Source organism: Cavia porcellus, unplaced genomic scaffold (genome assembly GCF_034190915.1).
Source record: "Cavia porcellus strain 051 isolate PalLab524CR breed Dunkin Hartley unplaced genomic scaffold, mCavPor4.1 scaffold_12, whole genome shotgun sequence".
Lineage (NCBI taxonomy): Eukaryota > Metazoa > Chordata > Mammalia > Rodentia > Caviidae > Cavia > Cavia porcellus.
The window spans coordinates 26557876-26571168 of NW_026947495.1; the positions used below are offsets into that span (position 1 = coordinate 26557876).

The 13293-nt window shown below is 34.2% G+C and overlaps 1 protein-coding gene across 2 annotated transcripts in view; it reads right to left on the bottom strand.

Annotated features, from left to right (window-relative positions):
* The window catches only part of Dars1 (aspartyl-tRNA synthetase 1), a 63185-nt gene that overhangs the window by 29675 nt on the left and 20217 nt on the right, over positions 1 to 13293 (bottom strand). For both annotated transcript variants that reach the window (XM_003478719.5, XM_005007707.4), the window contains exon 5: positions 1347 to 1449. In XM_003478719.5, the coding sequence (XP_003478767.2) occupies positions 1347 to 1449 (103 nt within the window). The remainder of the gene's footprint in view (positions 1 to 1346; positions 1450 to 13293) is intronic.

Genomic DNA, 13293 nt, shown 5'->3' on the forward strand with positions numbered 1-13293 from the left:
AGAGTTCCATGACAGTCAATTCCTGTTAAATATAACCTTGCTCCCAAGTTAGTGTGTATATATGTGCTAATCTTTGCAAATGTGTCTATTTGTCTGCCTATCTTATGAACCTCTGTGCTTGGCGACACACACACACACACACACACACACACACACACACACACACACAGATAAGGATAGAACAAGTCACAGTTTTTTGAAGAATTCTCTTTTTTGTTATCAGGGATCGAACTCACAACCTTGCACTTGCCAGGCAGGCACTTGTGCCACTGAGCTATAACCTTGGCTGAAAAATTCTTTTTAAGAGAAATTTAATGATGCATATTATAATATGAATCTCTGATTAAGTCTGACAGCGCTAGGTTTAAAGTTGCAGGGTTATTTCAATGGCAGTAAATATGTGTAAATTTACACAGGGCATGTTAAGTCAAGGATAATGAACACTTTCTGTTTTTATGCTACCGAGGAGATGAGGGATAAATTCTCCACACATATGTGCACACATACAAAGTTACTATGTGGATGTGAGACCAGTATGAGAATGACTCTTTTGACTTCTACATGCTGCAAAAATAGTGGAAGTATAATCAACCTTGTCAGTGTCCCAGAAAAAAAAAAAAAATCCATAACAAGACAGGTTTCTAAATGAATAAAGGTTTTCAGGTATGTTTTATATGTTTCCTGTATGACTAAATTCTTCCTGTTCCTGTATGTATGGTCCTTAGCAATGATGTTGCCTTTCTTTCCAAGAGCAAGAATCTATTTCTCCATCCCTTAAATTTAAGTTTTGCTCTGTGACTCTGACTCACAGAATATGTAGCAAATGTGAAATAAGCAAAAACTTAAAAAGTACTTATGCACTGGGCTTTCCTCACTTGTCTCTGGGAGCCATCCTGGCACTATATAAATATGTCTGGGCTGGGTGCTGGATAAGGAGGCCATAGGAAAAGATACCCCAGGTACATCAGTGAACACAATCAATGACAGGTGTAACAGACCCTCAATAGCTCACAGAATTATGCGCAAATAAATGTTATTTTAAGGCAGTAAATACTGCAGTAATGTGTTATATAACACATATAAAAAGCTAATTGATTCAGTAGTCATAAATGTCAATATTTTACACGAACTTGAATTATTAACAATATATAGATTTGACATAAAAAGCTGTAAGATCTACTCAATTCTTATACATGATTATAGTATTTCTAGACACAATTTTACACACATATACACACGTTTTCTTTTGGGATGGAATTAAATGTTGGGCTTTGTGCATGTTAGGTAAGTATTCTATTGATAAGCTGCATCATTAATCCTTACAATTTTGTATTTCTAAGTGTTACCTTCTGAACATGCAATTCAACATCTTGCTGTGTACAGCTTCCAATTTTCTGATTCACTTTTCTCACAATGCCTTCTACATCAACGATGCTTTCTTTGTTGATGCTATCAAAAGAAAAAAAATTCCCAACTTCAATTATCTTATTGGAGGTGTCAATTCATTTGGCTTTTAAACATTTTTTTAATACAGTCGCCATTTGAGATAAAGCCAGTCTACTTACCTACTATTATAAGTTATTATGACGCATATCTTTTGAGATTCCTTGAAGAGATGATTTTTTAGATAACATAATTTAGCTACCATTTATAAGATACTCTGGGAATAAAAGGCAACAAGACCAATTGAATTATGAACTATGGTAAAAAGTCTTTCAATTATTAATTAAAGAACATTTTCCTCCCTATACTTGAGATTCACTAAGATCAGCATTTTCTATATTGAGAAATACTGGCTTCAATAAATGTAATTACTAGTATGTAATGGCATTAAATATAGAAGGTCAACTGAAAACATTTCAAGATAATTAGAGGGCATTAGGGTTACCATTTTGCAACTAAATCTTTACTGCCTATAGTTTTCTGCGTATACTTTGTCACTGGATTTATGACAGCCTAGAAGACTGTGCTCCTGTTTTAAAAAAGGCCTTTGTAACAATACACAATGAGTGTAAAATAAATGCATCTCTGGGCAGTTCATTCTTTGACTGTTTATTACTTAACAAACTTGAATTTTGAATGTCAGACACTCAAATTCTGAAATACAAAACTTACTAAACAGTTTATTAAATACTTGCTTTAAATCCTTAATATATAATCAAGAAAGAAAATGTATACTCTGAAATATTGATTTCCATAAAAAATGTACTAGTTTTACTTTTGTATATATTCTTATATTGACAGAATATGTCACAATGTATTTGGTAAAAAGGGTAAGATTTAACTTTCATGAAAAAATTCAGTTCATTGTGATGAGGGCCTGAGATTTTAGTAGATATTCCAGAAACCCAACAGGGCTTTTTTAAACAAGTGGACGGCTCAATCAATTTCAATGAACATTTACTCAGGGCTATAAAGCGATCAAAATGAGGACAATGGGTAAAGAATGCTAAAGAAAGAACAAATACATTTTCACTTCACTTTGCTATACTGCCTAGAAGTCTATGTAACCTTTACAACAATTCAATACTATACATATCTCCTGCATTGGAGCTAAAATTTTGCGTACTGAAGAAACTTATAATGTCTTATGGTAAAAAGTGACAAACGAAGATAAGGCTTTTTTGAGACCCGAAGAAAGCAAGAGGCTTCAGTTCACTGTTAAAAGGCCTTCCCAATACTGGAAATCCAATGTTACTAGGTGTGTCTTCGATGTGACTGCCACCTACCATTTGCCTCATCTGTTTGCACGAGTATACTTGATATCATTAGAATTCTATTGCTTATTTCACACCATTCCCTGAAAAAGGTTTTTTTCCTCCTCACTCTTCAGCATATTGCTGCTTCAAGTAACCTCCAGTGCCTATACTCGAGCTCCACCTGGCTACCTTTCCACTCTGTCCCCAGCCCTCTCTGTTCTCTTTTCTTATCCCTTTTTGCTCCCTTGTAGAAGGGATTTGATGGTCCTTTGGCCCTTCCATTACCATATAATCTTTTTCTTTTGGTACCGGGGATTGAACTCATGACTTCATGCTTGCCAGGCAAGGACTTGTGCCACTGATTTATATCCCTAGCCCCATATAATTTTCTTCAAGATATTCAAATATATCTACTCTTAAGGACTATGTTGTATCAAGTTTCCTCCTGAAAATACCTGAAAAGTGGTCAGAGACAGGGCTGTTTGGAAATTCAGTAAAATAAAAATTTCTTTCTTCTTCAAAAATACCACATGAATTCCTTTTATTTTTTAAACACTGCATAATTTAGTTCTAATATTACATACACTTAAATCTATGTCTATATTCCTATACATTTGTAGAAATAAGTGAATTCAGAGGAAAAAATATTAAAACAAAAGTCAGATTTTTAGGAAAGGATCCGACTAAAACTGGTAACTATAACTAGCTAGTAAGAGGCTATAATAAGGGGTTTATGTGTACATACACATACATAATGATAGTCAAAACAAGGAGAGGAATGCTTAAGTATGTTTTTTACAACAGAAGGATAAAATTCCACCTTGACTGTAAAGTTTAGTATAATTTACTGACTTATATGTGAACAGTCTCTATGCTTAGTGTATATGTTATAGCTTAACTGCTATCATAGATTATTCAGGTTTGAGCTTTACTTTTTGAAATTAATATGCCACTATGTCCATATTTTGAAAAGGGTTGTATGTAACAAACGAGAAGTAATGCATTCTAACAGAGGATGTGGCATGGGAAAAATCCATGGTGGAAAAGTAGAGCACTCCTGGGAGCTATTTCATTGCAGGAGAAATCGATGAAGCAAATTATACATATTTTCAAGAGCTAAGTTGGCTTTCTTTTATCATTACCAGTCCCTATCCCAAATACACTATCATTGCATTGTGTTTATATGTCTTTTATTTTCCAATAATCCTCTTACCCTACACATAATCACCCAACAAAAGATAAATTAGTATAGTCTTGATATTAAAACTCCAGCAAATACAACAAATCTCATGTCATCCATTAGTGACAACTATCAATTTAATAGTTTAGTTCTAACTAAACAACACAATAAAATAGTAAAATGCACTGCCTGTTATGCAAAGCATTTTATAAAAATTATTGAGTTGATAATCAAGCTTTTAAAAATAAAAAATGGAGCCCATTGGCTCACTGCAAGTGAAGAGAATAAGAAGTCAATAAGAAGCAAGCCCTCCCTGTGAATCAACGCCATGCATGGGCCACAGCCACCAGGGGGACAGCCAGAACCCAGCCCCTTCTGGCATGGGGGCTGGGAAACAAGATGAGGACCACCCCTTTCCCCACTGTAAGCAACTGGCTGATCTAGAGAAACACAGGCTGCAATGATAGTTAATGAGGTGAAATGCAATGTGATGCTTGTAGAGTTTGGTGTTTCACTGACTTTGTAGGTCTAGGACTGGTGGTCTGATCATCTCTTCTGAGGATCACGGTATGCAGTGTGGCATCTACAGGAAACCTCCTTCAGAAGGTGGTGGCCATTGTTAATTACCTGTTATCTTGTTTTGAAGTCCTGTATCATTTTCATTGTTTTGTTTGGTTGGGTTTTATTCTGTTTTATGTCCAGTGGCATAGGCAGCTATTTCAAAGATAACAAAATATATTATGGTAGCCATTTTGGATTTACTCATCTTGTTTTGAAGTCCTTTATTATACTTATTGTTTCATTCTTATTGGTTCTATTTTGTTCTGTTTTGTTTGGTTTTTGTCTGAAGGTGTCTATAAGCTATTTTGAAGACAAGAGGCATTATGTTAACTATTGCTGATTTCCTATGTAAGTGCTGGGTTGCTTATACTGGTTTGTTTTGATTGGCTCTGTTCTGTTTTATTTTGCTTGGTTTTATTCTCTTTAAAATAAAAAAAAAAGGGCTAATGAACATGGAACCTGGAGGAAGAAAAACAGTACCCAGTTGTCTAATGGAAAAGAATTTCATCTTTTCAATGTGACTGACATAAACATTACTCACTAGATAGGCCTGGTGGTCTACATCTCTAATGCTAGCATTTGTGAAGCTGAGCCAGGAGGATCGCTGTTTGAGGCCAGCCTGGAGTATGTAGTGAATTCACAGACAGCTTTAATACATAGTGAGACCATATCTCAAACAAAAGAAACAGAAAGAAAACCAAACAACCCCTCCCAAAAAACCAAAAACAAAATGTAAGAAATTTAAAAAAAGTCTAGTGGAATTATTAAAAGTGAGCATAACTGTTGGATTAAAGAACAGTTGACTGCTGTAGGAGAAAAGAAAAAGTATGTATATATACACAAATACAAAATGGGAAAGAGGAGGTGTCACAATTAGCATGGTATTAGATGTTTGTGATAAAGGTCTTTTGTCAACTCAGTTAAAAAGGAAGAATGTGTAAAACAGACTTCAACGATTCTGTTAAAAAGGTCAAAATAGTTGTGGTATATAAAGTTTATAGTCAAAACTAATTTACTAATGAATAATGCCTTGTTCTTTTTTTTTTTTTTTAATTTTTTTTTTTGTCTTTTTCGTTTTTATTGGTACCAGGGATCGAACTCACGACTGCCTGCTTGCAAGGCAGGCGCTTATGCCACTGAGCTAAACCCCCAGCCCCTAATGCCTTGTTCTTAAATGCCTACTTTTAAGTTCTCAGTCTATCTCTGTAGTAGTATTAGTCATCAGTCTCATGTCTTTAGGTGTTACAGTAATGGTATTCATTCACACACTTGCTATGGCTTTAAGAGAAGCAGGAAGTACTTCTCTGCTCCTTGATTTTTAAGTTTGGCCATGTGACCTGCCACTGAATGGTTACAGTATCCTTGTCAAAAATATCTAATCAAATATGTTGGATACACAAAGGCTTACCTTTGGGTCTATCTGGTACCACTGGTTTACACATGCGTCTATATGCTAATACCACAGTTTTTATTACTATGACAGTTAAGCTTAATCAAGAATTTAACTGGCTGCCTATAAAATTAATAAAGCACACCTGTGGGTTTCTGGGTTATGGAGCTTTGACCTTGAGGACTATGTATAGACCTCCCGCTCACTACTGCTCTGTTCTACTTCCTGGCTGCCATGAAACAAAGTAACTTATTATTATTTTTTTTTTTTTGGTACCAGGGATGAACTCACAACCTCCTGTTTTCTTCTGAGACAGCAATATATAATATATCAACTAGTGATGATATCTTAATGTTATTTTTTCCTAAAATTTTTTTTTGGAAATCCTGTATCATTTCTACCCTTTCATCTGTTTTGCTTCCTTTAAAAAAAAAAAACTCCGCCACACCCTTCTGCCATGATATTTCTGCCTTGATGCCAGTCAACCATAAAGTGAATATTCTGAAACAGTGGGTCAAATTAAACCTCTCCCACTTTTTAAATTTTTTAATTTTTGGTACTGGGGATCAAACTCATAACCTCGTGCTGACCAGGCAAGTGATTGAACCACTGAGATAAATCCCTGGCCCAACCTCTCCCACTTGTAAATTGTATGTATTTGTTATTTTATTCCAGCAACAGGAAAGCTAACCATTAAAAGTAAGTTTTGAACTCAGAAATTTCAGTCCTTCAACTTTGCTCTTTTGCAAAGCTATTTTGGGAAATCCTTTTAGAATCCAAATACATTTTAGGGTAAGTTTTTCTACTTCTGTAAAAAATGCCACTGAAACATTTTTTTGGGGCGTGGGGTGGGCGCTGGAGATCAAACTCACTACCTTGCATTTGTCAGGCAGGTGCTGTGCTGCTGAGCTGTACTTCCGGCCCACTATTGAAACCAGCAGTCACCATCTTGCACATAAATAGTACAGAAATAAATGTGAGGAAAAAGTAGTTTACCTATTTCTTAATAATATGTCCTAGTGAAGTACAGACACTAGAAAGTTCTCCAATTCAGACTACCCTAATTAGTGATTCATGAGAAATGACAGGGTTTGTTCTAATGATTTTATACAATTCTTGGAAAAATGTTTTAAAAATATTCCTTTAAAAATTTATATTTTTCTTGTTATTTATTGTTTAGGATTCAAAAATTTTTAAATTTTCAATAGATTTGCAGTATAGAAAGACTATATTCATTGTAGGGAACTGGTATACATACATAGCCCATTTCTATTCTTTTTTTGGTCCCCCTTCCCTCTACCTCAGAATTCAAAAGTTAATCCAGTCATGATTTCTCCACTATTTCCTATTTGGTTCACACTTTTCCACATTTTTCCTTATTTGTAGAAAATAAGTATGCTTTGTAAATTTGTGTCACTCTCCTATGGTAGTTTTGCTCATATTTTCTTTTTAATGTTGGAGCTAACACATTTATTTTTGTAACTTGAATGAAAGTGATCTTAATATGAAATCCCCTAAAATATTACCCTATTATCATTTAGCAATTTCTTGTAAAGTTTTTAACATACATCATCTCATTTCACAAGTGCCTGCAAGGTATGGATTATAGATGATAAAACTGAGACTCTTAAAGAGGTTTATATGGTAATTAGCCTACCACCACATACTAAGATTATCTGCTGATTTCTCCACTAAATAGTGCTGGTGTAGACTCACAGATGACTGCTAAACTTAAATACCTCAGAATCCATTTTTAGCTCACTCTAAAATAATACATTCTCATTTTTAAAAGCTCAAAAGTGGCAAGATCCCTTCATATTTAAAACGACAAAAAATGGAAAAAATGAATTCTCTGTGCATAGTTTGCCAAATGCCCAATTGTGTTTCTCCCCAGTAATACTGCAATACTGATGTATTTTGATCCTGATGTGGAATCTTTGTATAAATCAGGAAGTCATCACATAAAGTTATTTTAGACCTAGATGAGTTAATTTCATAATATCAACACTAGATTTTAGACTGTTTTTAAGCACATCTTTTTTTCCTCCTTTTTTTCTTTTTTGTAGTGCTAAAGATTGAACCCAGGCCCTTGTACATGCTATGCAAGCATCCTACCATGGAGCTACACTATAGTCTCCTTTATACGTCTGAGGTCCTAGAGATCTGAGGTCCTAGAGACCGAATCTTGTGATTACAGGCATCCATCACGCACCCAAACTTTTAAACACATCTTTAGGTTTTGAATCTTGAATTGGACAGGGCTACATATAGTTATTTCTTTTCTAATAGATACCTTGTTGCAACAAAGAGTTCATGCAGGTGCAACTGTTCAAAGAGTTTCAATACTAAACAGTATAATTGTTAAGACTATACTTAGTAACTGATCCATGGATGCCCACACCTCCCTTCCCGCCTCACAGCCTCACACAAGGCAGCTTGTCTTTGTATATAGTTTTGATTCCTCTTTCCCTCTCTCAAAATTAAGTTTTTTATGTAACACATATGTGTCTTACATAAACCTCTGTATATTTAAGTCCAGCATAATGCATGGACCAGAGCAGGTGCTAAATAAAAGATGAAATTAGTAAGACTTATGAGTTCTATTTTTGCCATTGTTCAAACAGATAATGCAGTAGGCTGAAATTTTAACCTACCAACTAAAGAAATACCTATTTATAGGTGAAAGATTTAGAAAGGAAAGAAAATAAACAAAGCTAGTAAGTAGCTAGGAGGCTCATTAACAAATGAAAAACATTTGTGATTCATCAGGTACCAATACATCACTTAGTCACAATGACTAATAGGAAGAAAAAAAAATATATAATAATGGTATTGAGTTGACTGTATTTTCAAAATCAAAACATCTGTATTTGGGGGAGAGTTGTATAAGCAACCATAGTAATACATAATTTTTAACTTAAAAATTACATTTATATTAATTGCAGCCCTTTATAAAAATTCCCATAATTTTAGCCTTACTTTAGAAATTGTTAAAACAAAAGAACTTTAAAATCTGCATTTACAATTATTGCTGTCCTCTATGGCAGTCAATAAAAATAAAGTGAAAAAAAAACTGATTTGACAAGACTCAACTCTAACAAAACTACTCTGTGATTTTTCAATGGCAATAAAAAAGAATTTTAAAAGGAAAAAAGTAACTTCTTGCCTTCTCTTTAGTATTAGCTATGAATGCTGATAATTAATATCAAAACAGGGATCCAAAAACATAAGCATAGATAGGTTTTACATCTTGCTTCTACATACATCTCACTTAAACACCTCAAAACATTTCTGATATATAATTAAGAGTCTCTTAAAAACCCACAGAGAATGAGATGTGCCACCCTCCCAATGCAGCTCATTTAGTATATGCATTCAGTCAAGAGGAAACTGACCCGATCTCATGCATTTATTAAAATAATGTGTCGAATAGTCCTGTGGCACTTCAATCCAATAAGAAGTCAACTTTTCAGATTAGTATATTGATGAATTGGATATACTTAGATAATTTAGGGGAAAACGTCCTACTCCATGTTAAACATATTCCAACGTTTGTTTAAACTGAAAAGCTAAAAACTGTTAGCAGCACAGTCCAGTCAGAGAACGGATAAGCACCTCACATTTAATATCTAAAGTAAATGCTAAGATCATGATCTACTTAAGATATTAAAAGTGACCTCACACTTTGCTTTTTAAATGATTAGGAAACCCCAGCTGCAACTCTGTGATCTGATATTTTTAATAGTGGAGACCTAGCTTATTTCCACCTGGTATGTGACCAGAGGGAATAGAGTTAAATGTATGGCTTCAAGGATTAACATATAAATACCATTATTTCTCCCACGCTGTTGTATATGAGTTCACATGTTTTGATGTCCAATATTTTGTGGTACCATTCAAAACAGAAACATCTAGATCATAAACAGACCTTAAAGATAATTGAAAGCATTTCATATATAAAAATCAATCCAACTCAAAATGAAAATTAAGTGGGGATTAGAAATGGCTTTTTCCTCATGGACTGCTTCTTCTATACTATTTCCAAAACCAGATTTGGACAGAATGGTTAGTTGGTTCACTAACTAAGCAGCTGGCTTCTCTAAGAGAATGTTACATTATTTTGAATCAGTGCATGGTTCACTGGCCCTCAAATTTCTAACTTAGGATTTTTGCTTTTTTTGGCAACACAATCTACCAAACTGGTCTGGATATTGTTGTTGCTGTTTTTAATCATAATAGAAGGTTAGTATTATATAACAGAACTCAAAAATTTCCAAACTTGCCTTTGTAATTATGCTTAGAAACTAAAAGACAAAGAAAGAATTGACAGAAAAGTTGTACACCAGATATGAATGGATGAGGATCGTAACACAGGTCACAGGTAGTTGTCTGAAGTTATGTGTGTTTTGAATATTCCTACATCACTGAGTTCACCTGTGTACTGCTGTCTGCACTGACTTGGTGTTTCACATTGATTAAATTTGGCACAGGCAAATACAAAATATTCTTGCTCACATTATTCCTAAAACATCAATTGTATTTGAGCCAATTCACATTTTCAAGACATGTGTTCTACCAAAATAGTCCTCATCAAATAAATATTGGTGTCTGCTCAATGATTAAGTAAAACTTTAGCTTTTTATCTGTTTGCTGCTCATGTGTAGGAATAAGGAAAAAAAGTAAAAGATTACTTCACATTTTCTAGTGTGGGAAACTAAGTAGTAACAACATTCCTCTGGAACAAACTGCCACCGTGGACTGAGACTAAATATCATTACTGTCTCCAGAACTGAGGTCAGATTACTTCCTCTTACTTCACTGAACAGGAGGAGTGGGGCTCTGATTGGATAGGTGGCCAACAAAATTTCCCAAACTTATCTGCATTGAATAAATTGAGAAGTTCTAGCCTTTAGTTCATGAAAAGTTCTAAGTCTGAAACAGGTTTTTACCAAAAACCATCTTATTTTTCTGAGTGAGAGTATTCTGCTTCTTTTACCCTGAGTCTGAACCCTTATTCTAATACCTTCAAGTGTTAGTTTTTCTACATTATCTTCAATATCACTTCATTTAATAACTTACTGCTATAGGCATGCTTTGAATTTTGCCTCTCAGATTTTCACCATTTTAAAACTCCAGTGGCCATAATCTGTCTGCAGTCTCTACCAGTTTGCCTATCCCAAACCTCCTGATCTTCTAATTGGACTTGGCTAAGACTTCTAACCTTGGACTGGATATGTAACTCAATGGTAGAATACTTGCCTACTACACATGAGGCTCCAGGTTCAACCACAAGCACAACAGAAAAATTTTTAAAGCTTTTTTCTTGAAAAAGACAACTAGTCTTTTTATGTCTTCTCATTTTTCTCCCACTATTTTCAGCCTTTTTCTAACCTTACACAACTCCATGTTCCACTGCTGGAACTACTGTTATTGTACTCTTATCCACAGTTGCCTGTCTCTTTGTTTTTCTTGCTCTGCAAATACCTTACAAATTCCTCCATTCCTCTGATTCTCAGTACCGTAATTGCACATGGAGGTTTGAATATATGTGTGTGCGTGTATGTGTGTGTCTGCGTGTGTGTGTGTGTATTTAAATAGCAAACATTTATTTCACATAGTTCATCTAAGATCAAGATGTTGGCAGATCGTTTGATAGTATTTTATAGGATTTGTGGTATGATGACTGGTTTCCATTCCTCAGCTGAGCCTAGTTACTCAAAATAGGAAAGTACTCTGCACTGAACTACTGCCATCCATTTCCAGCCTCTGCTGTTTTATTGGGTATCAGTAATTGAACTCAGGACCTTGTGCTTGCTCAGCAGGCACTGAGCTAAATCCTGGGCCTTTAAGAAGGCAACAAATATATGAGACACAAACTCATTAGTATTACTAGTGGTTAGAACACTTCTAAATGTCTCCTTGGGAAATGTTTTTTTCATCAACTTGTAACTCAAATATAAAAATATATTTTCATTATTTTATAATGTTATACTTTTTAAATCCAAAGATCTTCCCTCCAATTTGATACTTAGTAACTTTGGGAGAATGTGTAACAGTTTGCATTCTAAGTAGACCTATACTGTAGAAGGCTTTCAGTTAACATTACACTGTTTCAGAGAGGCAGGATAATACAGAGGCTACAGTGTGAGCCTTAGAGACAGAAAGACCTTAATTAAAAGGTCTCTTAATGTTTCAAAACTCAACTTCCTTATCAGTAGGAAAGACCAAAAGAAGCCCCAACTCCAATTAAAAAAAACAAAAAACAAAACCAAAACAAAAGTATGCCTCATAGAGCTGCTGTGAGGATCAGGTGAAAAAAATGCAAGTAGAACACTTACAGGATATAAAAATATCAGTTAGTACTGCTCTTACTGAAAATAAATCTGAAAATGAACAGTTTATAATTTTTTGTTATGTGAGAGAAAGTTTGAGATTTGTAACTAGGAAAGGAATTTTTAAGTGGCTACTAAGATTCAGAAGTAAATAGTTTGTTCTATTTAGTGATCTGTAAATAACTGGAGCAATGTAATATATTTAAATGTTTCAGCATGTCAGTTATTACACTGCAAGTGTATTGTACATAATGTTTCTATAGATGTTATCATTTATTTCATGTGTAATTGTAGGTCTTTATAAAACTGTATTATAAGATAACAAGCAGCTTTTGTAATCCATGTTTAGGATTTGTGAGAATATGATTTGTTTTTTCTGTTAACTTTTAAAACCTTGAGGAGACTCTGTACTCTCCTTTTTAAGAGTGGTTTTTATGTGATAATTTTCTGACAGTAAATAATTTTTCAAGTAAGAAAACTTAAAAAAACAAAATTAAAATCTGTAATACTAAAGTTTTATTAAAACCAAATTGCAGACATTTGGTTTACTGTATAGTTACAGCCTCAGTATCAGTTTTACATTTTATATACTTCTGTATTTGACTTTAATGCTGGTAAAGGATGCTTGCTCGTAGTTACATAAAACATTAACTTTGAGCATAGTTTAGAATGATTTGGCCTAATTAAGCAAACTTCCATAAACAATCCAAATGGCAATTTAATGTATCAGTTGATTACTTTATAAAACTCTGCTGTCTATGAGAAAGTAAAAATGTAGCATTGCTAACTAAAATTTGCATCCAATGTCTACTTTGATAACACTAATGGTAGAAACAGAATCATTTTTGCTTGCATGGAAATTGCTATACTATTAGTGATCTGTTGTCCCTGTAGAGATAAAAATAGGACTCAATACACCAGGCTTGAGTGATACACATTTTCTGAGTTCAGTATGTCTCTGTACTATTAATTAAACCTGATAACTCAATTTACATCTCTAAGCTGCTGTGAAGCTTCACTTATATAGAAAGATATCATGTGGCTTGAAATGGCACAAACACAATTGTAAATATAGTAAGTGCTAATGGAAACTTGAGTCACAAGGCAGTTCTCAGCTATAAACTGGCCTTT